Genomic DNA, 7869 nt, shown 5'->3' on the forward strand with positions numbered 1-7869 from the left:
ATTTGAACTCGATATGGTTTTTTTTAGATGAGAAGCATTTGGTCTTAAATTTCTTGATTTCGTGTTTATTATATGCCGAGACTGTGCTGCGTGATTGTGAGTATCGAATTCCTGAGCTGATTGTATTTTATTGTAAAGTCAGAAACTTTCACATTGACGGTAATATTTTCATCACTGAAACAGCTTTGGAAACGTGCTCAACAGGAAGGAATCAACCGGAGAATTAACACTAAAGACCCCAAACTAGCCCTGCAGTAACCACAAGCAGTCAACACATGGTGAGTTTTACAAACTCTAATCAGAAAATATTGTCCAGAAGATAAAAAACTGGAACATTCTTTAATAGGTCGGATTCTTTCTTACTTTAGTTTATTTCGAACATGAACACACTTACAGCATAATACATCACACAATTTAATATCATTCATTTAACATGTCCGAAAAGGATCGGAAGAAGCAAAAGTTATTTAATCCTACCCCTTTCCCAATTCAGAGCGTTTACAAATATATACAGTTATGTTCATGATAATAGCAGTGTGTTTAAAAAGGTGAATAAACCTCAAAATGTTTCAAATAAATTGTATTTTAATGAACAAAAATGCATTGGGGACACTGCACATTCTATTTCAAAGCCATACAATTGGCTGAGCCTTTGCCATTTTGGTTATACTTCGATCCATTCGAATAGTCGGTTTTCTTTTTTTCCTAGCCTTTCTGGTTTTTGGCTGCCATTTGAAAGCGTTTGATATCATTTTAGCTGAACAGCCCATCATTTTCTGCACTTCTTCATAGGTTTTCCCCTCGTTTATTAATTTCTTAATCAAAGAACGTTTTTCTTTTGAACAGTGTCTGTAACGACCCATTTTACTCTGTTTTTTAAGGACAAATGCACAGCCAGCATATGCAGAGTCAGTTGCCTTGATCCTTAAATAAGGGCCACCTGTTAGACAACTATTTTTTTCACATAATCAATGACCTCACTCATTGAACTGAGCACTGCTATTTTTTTTAACACGCCCCTTTCAGTAAATGATTCAGTTTCACAAAATCAGCAGCATGCATGTCATGCCTGTTGGGTCTGTTGGTTTTCAATACCTTTACTAAGCCTTCTAGAAACGTACTTGCAGTGTAGAAGTTGAAATTCTAACAAAAACAATGATTTATCTTGCTAGAGATGTGGGACTGCTATTATTTTGAACACAACTGTACATCATTTACTGACCTTTTTATAATACAATGACATCTGTGAATTAGTAAATATAACAGTTTTGTAATATGTAATTAATTATTTCAGTCATTATTAATATACTGGGATGAAGAATATCTTATTTTCAATAAGGTTGAAATTAATTCTCATAATTCTTCTTCATTGTACTTTGTAAGCACTATTAATTTGAACAACCTCTTAAACTGGATCATATCTGTACAATATAACTTCATTACTTAATCCATTCCATAATTTAATTCCACATACTGATATGCTAAAGGTTCTAAGTGTGGTACGTGCATACAAATGTTTTAAATTAGATTTTCCTCTAAGGTTGTATTTCTCTTAATTTGATTGGCTTTCAAACACGTCAACAATGAGCAAAACGACAATACTTTAATGAACTTTTATGAAGTGTTGGATAGGCAGGTAGGATCGTTGGGTGCTGAACTTGTTTAGGAGGGGATCATTTGAGTATGACACATGCATGTTTTGGTAATCCATTCATTTTCTACCGCTTATTCCCTTCGGGGTCGCGGGGGGCGCTGGAGCCTATCTCAGCTGCATTGTGTCAGAGGGCGGTGTACACCCTGGACAAGTCGCCACATCATCGCAGGGCCAACACAAATAGACAACATTCACACTCACACACTTGGGCCAATTTAGTGTTGCCAATCAACCTATCCACAGGTGCATGTTTTTGGCGGTGGGATGAAGCCGTAGTACTCGGAGGGAATCCACGCAGTCACGGGGAGAACATGCAAACTCCACACAGTGTTTTAGTAATAGTAATTCATATTTAATTTTCATTGCTTCACATTTTTGTCCATAACGTTACAAGCATTTAATTTAGATAGATAGATGGATTAGATAATACTTTATTTATTCCGTCAGGAGAGTTCCTTGAGTAAAATTAAAATTTTCAGCACAATCCCATTCAAGATCAGACAAACTTTACAGGGAGACAGAACAGGATCGCTGACGGGTCTGCCGGCTTCCAGCGGCCCTTACTAAAAAGATGAGATACAGGTAAACAAGGGTGGGGGAATGGGAGAAAAAAATAGAAGATTAAAATAAAATAAAAAAAATCGATCTTAAGTCTGGGCCCTGGAGAGGGGGTGCAGACTGAGGCCAAGGGAAAAAAAACAACTCATAGCCATAGTACACATCCCTCTTACATGTGTGTAAGAGGGAAACATCAAAGAACACAGAGGACATTAAAGCAGCGGATACAACCAGACACTTCTACATACAGCTATGAATAAAAAGTAAAAGAAACATATACACTGTGGTGGCCTCTGCGTTAATGTTATAACATGTAAAATATGGCCTACAAAGGTAAATTCATTCTAAATTATTTTGAATGGCACACAAGTTACATTAAACTGACACCATAATTTAAGTGCAATAACTTTATTTGGTCAAAATGTTATGTTTTGTCACTGATCTGATCTTGTGGTTATCCCGCTATAGGCACAAAGTAATTAAACTGACAGTGTAATGACTAGTCAAAAGGTTTTTTTGCAATATATTTTTAAAAATCAGTCAATCTTGATTTAAATGTGTTGTTGTAGGCACAATACCAATCTGAGCAATTTGCAAAATGCGCAACCGCAATTTTCAAATTTGTATAATGTGCAATCTTTTTGCAAATTGCTTCCAGCTATATATTTGAATGTGTGGTGCATTTTGCAAATCAATGGGCGCAAATACGTGTTTTTGGTGTCAAAATAATGTATTAAATACTTATGTAAATCTATTCATTTGTAGTCGGGACAACATAACTGAGTATTGCCTTAAATCAGTCCAACTCTAACCCTATCCACTATACAGTGTACATCCACGACTTTACTACAACTTGGTTTACTATTAATAAAATATAATGTAGGGTTACTGGTTCCATCCACAAAATCTCATCTTAAATCTCGTCTTGCAATATGCAAATTGCTTGCACAATGGAAACGACAATTTGCCAAGTGCGCGAGATTGGTGAAATGCTTACAACATAAACAGTTTTCCGTTTGAATACTTGCTTCAAGTAAACAGGCCTAGAACCCCTTTTTTGGGCATATTTTATCCTCCCAAAAGATCACCTAAATTACATACAAGCAGTGTATATTAATGTGTGGACTTGTGCATAGATTCAACATTTTTGTGCCACACCCAGTAAGTATATAGCACATGCATGTTTCAAAACACTTGAGATGTAGAAGAAGCTTTCCAATGGTTTATTATCTTTTGAAAGCATCAATGTTACAAGTGTCATTTAATAAACAAACATTTAACAGTGCATCACTCAAGTTATTGCACGTCGGCCGATAAGCCTCGCTCTTCTACTCCAGCGCCAACATGTACGACACCACAGACAGTGCTGCCGCCTCCACCGAGAACAGGTGCTGGTCCTCCACGTGAGGGCAGCTGCACCTCATGAAGGCGGCCAAGCGGAGGAGGTACTCCAGGTTGTGGCCCGTCTTGCCCTGGCACACGGCGATGTGGGCGCCGATCTCCTCAGGCGGGGCAGGCCCCAAGTACAAGGGGTTGTCGGCGGTGGCGATGTAAAGCAGCGCCGACACGGACGGTTGCTCGTGCCCTTTGGGGTGGAACTCGACCATCCTGGTGACGTAGCCACCGCACTTGCCCTCACGGACGTCCAGGTAATTGAGGGCCTCCTCCACCTGGGCGCCTGTCACCTCAAACGCAACACCCCACGTGCTGGCCTGTGATTGGTTGAGAACACAATTAGACGAGTCAAGCAGGATGAATTGAGAGCAAACAGGAAGTAGAGCATCACTTACGTCATGCTCTGGGATCAACGTCACTACTCTTCCGGGCTGGAGGACAGATAGAGTCATGTGATCAGATAATGTATTAAGTGGTAATAAGAAGCCCAAAAATAATCAATCTCACCAACTCGTCGTTGCCTCGGTGGAAGTTGTCGCCATGCCAGAAACGTCTCTTGTAGCCTCGAATGTGGCCAACCTCGCTCCTCTTGTACTGGAAGTCGGGTTTCCACACCAGAGAGCCATAGCCGAAGATCCACAGGCTGCTCTTTGCGGCCAGGATGTCTTGGGGCTTCATTGTGTTGCTCAAACACGACGTTTGAATCGGAAAAAATGAGAAGATGGATTTATGGATGGACTTCCGGTTAGCGGTCACGCAGGCTAACTAGCTGGCTAACGTTAGCTTCCTACGGTCCAGCAGTAGCGGTATGGGTTGGCTAAATGGTATCCCGCGGAGGGCACTTGAGCCCGACTGCTTGGCAGTCGAGACGATGGGGATGAGCGCTGGGTTTTGCCGATGCATTGCCATTGCACTACAGTTGCCGCATTCTGCCTGCTTAAAAATCCATGGTAGCCGCTTGGGGCCCAACAATGCGTCAAAATGAGGGGAAAAGACGAACTCGTTTCGGTCAGCAGCTTCGCTGGCCTTTTAAAGATGAAAAAACACGCAGGCTAGTCGACTATAGAGATATTAACAAAGAACTAGCTTCGGATATTTGTCTCGCTCCCGCTCCCTCGTCTTCTGCGTATCTATGACCAGATGCGTCGTAACAAGTGAGTTGGCGTCGTAGGGTTTTTATACGTTTCAGAAACAGTGTGCTCAGATTAGTTGACCAATATGAATACAGTATTTCGTATCCGACCTCCCCGTCTGCCCAATCAGATGCGTTACAGTGAAACTGGCGACGCCACGTCCAACAGACTCGTCATTCTATTGGCTGAAACCTTCAGTGGGACGGTCGTCCTTGTTGCTGGTTCTATTGGTTTAAGATGTGTCATTCAACGCTGCTTGGAGTTCTATTGGCTAATCATGCTGTCACTCCTGATTCTATCGACGTTGTCTGGCTGATGCAACCTTTTCTCAGCGTTTCAGAGCAGCCCGATAAGCAAAGCAATGTCCCAAGACATTGCATCAGACTCAACCACTTCTAAGAGGGGCTGTGATTTTTGTATTCTATAGTTATATTTACCAATACGAAGTTATAATTAAACTACCAGTATAGCCATATTTTAACAATTTGAACCAATATAACGTTATACCTACACTACTATAACCACTACAAAATGTTATTAACAACTTGAACCAACACAGTTATGTTTAAATTACCTTGAATAAGTATAATATTGTATTCAAACTACTGTGAATCTGTATAAACATTTATTCAAACTACTTTGAATCAATCTAATGTTATATTTAAACTGCTTTTACTGCAATATAACGTTATACCTACACTACTATAATCACTACAAAATGTTATCTTAACTACTTGAACCAACACAGTTATGTTTAAATTACTTTGAATAAGTATGATATTGTATTCAAACTACTTTGAATCTGTATAAAGTTTTATTCAAACTACTTTGAATCAATCTAAAGTTATATTTAAACTGCTTTTACTGCAATATAACGTCATACCTACACTACTATAATCACTACAACATTTTATCTTAACTACTTGAACCAACACAGTTATGTTTAAATTACGTTGAATAAATAAATGATAAATGGGTTTTACTTGTATAGCGCTTATCTGCCTTCAAGGTACTCAAAGCGCTTTGACACTACTTCCACATTTACCCATTCACACACACATTCACACACTGATGGAGGGAGCTGCCATGCAAGGCGCTAACCAGCACCCATCAGGAGCAAGGATGAAGTGTCTTGCTCAGGACACAACGGACATGACGAGGTTGGCACTAGGTGGGGATTGAACCAGGGACCCTCGGGTTGCGCACAGCCACTCTCCCACTGCGCCACGCCGTTCCCAATGATAATAAGTATAATATTGTATTCAAACTACTTTGAATCTGTATAAAGTTTTATTCACACTACTTTGAATCAATCTAAAGTTATATTCAAACTGCTTTTGATCAAAATAAATCTATTTTAACTACCATATTACTTTGAATTGCTGCAGGGCATATAGTATGCGCCTGCCTTGAATTATCGCCGGGTCAAACTCGTTTCGCAAAATAATTAGCGCATGCTTATTAGTATTACCGCCTGGTCAAACTTGTGACGTCACGAGTGACACTTCCCCTGTCATCATTTTCAAAATGGAGTAGGCTGATTTCAATACTGTTAATTTTAAATCGCATAAAGGGAAGAAGATTAAAAGCCATTCAGAAGGATTTAAGGTCCAAGCTTACATCACACTCAAATTTTTACTGCATGCCTTTGGTAATTGCCGGAGTGAGAAGATGTTTTAAAATAATTAGCGCATGTTTACTTTTACCGCATGCCTTTGGTAAGCGCAGGAGTAAGAAGAGGTTTTAAATTAATTAGCGCCCCGGCGGCACTTCAAGGAAATACGGTATTTTGAATTAATATAAAGTTAGATTTGAAGTACTTTAAATCAGTATAGAGTTATATTTTAACTATGAATAAATATAACATTTAAACTTCTTTGAATTGATACAAAGTTATATTTAAACTACTTTAATCAATACAAAAGTTATATTCCATTTTTGGCTGTCAAAATTACAGTGATAATGCATTAACTATAAATGTCAATAACGGAATCATTTTGTTAATGAGCACTTTTTGACCCTCCGGCCGTGCCATTGGGGGGGGGGGGGGGGACTTGCTACTGTTGAGCCATAAGCAAGCAAAATGGATAAAGAAAAGCGCACATTATGGAAATATCAGATTCAAAGCCATAGCAAGTTGTTCTCCCGACAAGAAGGGACTATTTTTCCCCGTGAGAAGAGGAGACATTCCAGCAACAAACACCGGCTGCTCGTGTTGTTCTAGAGGTGGGTGGTGCTTCACTTCCGTGTTCAGATTACGGTAATGGTGCAGTGCCATCCATCCATTCATCCATCCATTTTCTACCGCTAGTACCATTTGGGGTCGCAGGGAGGTGCTGAATAACATGACAATTAGAGTGTTACTGTGACTGCTTTAAGTAAGATGGCATAGAAGTTCAACAGAAATGAAAGATGGTCAGCAGGAAGTCAAAAGGAGACTTTTTTTTTGCAAACAGTCGTCAATCCAACATCAAAACATGTTAAGGCACTTTCTCAAGACAATATTTTTCTGTCTGGCTGAAATATTGTGAAAATTCTTTTCTAACTTGTTGTGGTTGAGTCCTCAATTACATAATACATGATTAGCAGGCTGAATATTACATTTTATTAATTAATAGAGAAGGTTAAAACATTGTCATAAAGTAATATAAAGCCACCCCCCCGTGAAAATTATCTTTTTAGTCAAGTATTTCATATATATATATATACATATATATGAAATACTTGACTAAAAAGAATGAATATATATATATAAAAAGAATTAATATATATATATATTTCATATATATATATATATATGAAATACTTGACTAAAAAGATAATTTTCACGGGGGGGTGGCTTTATATTACTTTATGACAATGTGATTGGAGCTGTGGCCGCAAGGTTGTTGGTGCCTGTCGTGGCGGTAATCCCAGGACCCGTTGGTGGACACCAGCAGTGAGGGATGCCGTCAAGCTGAAGAAGGAGTCCTATCGGGTTCTTTTGGCTCATAGGACTCCGGAGGCAGTGGACGAGTACCGACGGGCCAAGCGGTGTGCAGCTTTAGCGGTCGCGGAGGCAAAAACTCGGACATGGGAAGAGTTCGGGGAAGCCATGGAAAACGACTTCCGGACGGCTTCGAAGCGATT

General features: G+C 39.5%; 1 protein-coding gene across 1 annotated transcript; it reads right to left on the reverse strand.

The window, feature by feature from the left end:
• Positions 1 to 3420: 3420 nt before the first annotated feature.
• chac1 (ChaC, cation transport regulator homolog 1 (E. coli)) lies at positions 3421 to 4771 on the reverse strand. The gene is made up of 3 exons (XM_061901280.1): positions 4115 to 4771; positions 4003 to 4038; positions 3421 to 3924 (listed from the first exon to the last, which is right to left on the reverse strand). Exons 1-3 carry the CDS (start codon positions 4283 to 4285, stop codon positions 3541 to 3543), a joined length of 591 nt encoding a protein of 196 aa, XP_061757264.1. The 5' UTR covers positions 4286 to 4771; the 3' UTR covers positions 3421 to 3540.
• Between the last annotated feature and the right edge of the window lie 3098 nt (positions 4772 to 7869).

The sequence above is a fragment of the Nerophis ophidion genome, linkage group LG05 (genome assembly GCF_033978795.1).
Source record: "Nerophis ophidion isolate RoL-2023_Sa linkage group LG05, RoL_Noph_v1.0, whole genome shotgun sequence".
NCBI lineage: Eukaryota > Metazoa > Chordata > Actinopteri > Syngnathiformes > Syngnathidae > Nerophis > Nerophis ophidion.

Bases quoted from the DNA above. Each gene is read 5' to 3' on its own strand.
- chac1 (XM_061901280.1), bottom strand. From the start codon at position 4,285: ATGAAGCCCCAAGACATCCTGGCCGCAAAGAGCAGCCTGTGGATCTTC. The intron at 4,039-4,114 runs GTGAGATTGATT...TCTGTCCTCCAG, and splicing joins ACCGAGGCAACGACGAGTTG to CCCGGAAGAGTAGTGACGTT. The intron at 3,925-4,002 runs GTAAGTGATGCT...AACCAATCACAG, and splicing joins CGTTGATCCCAGAGCATGAC to GCCAGCACGTGGGGTGTTGC.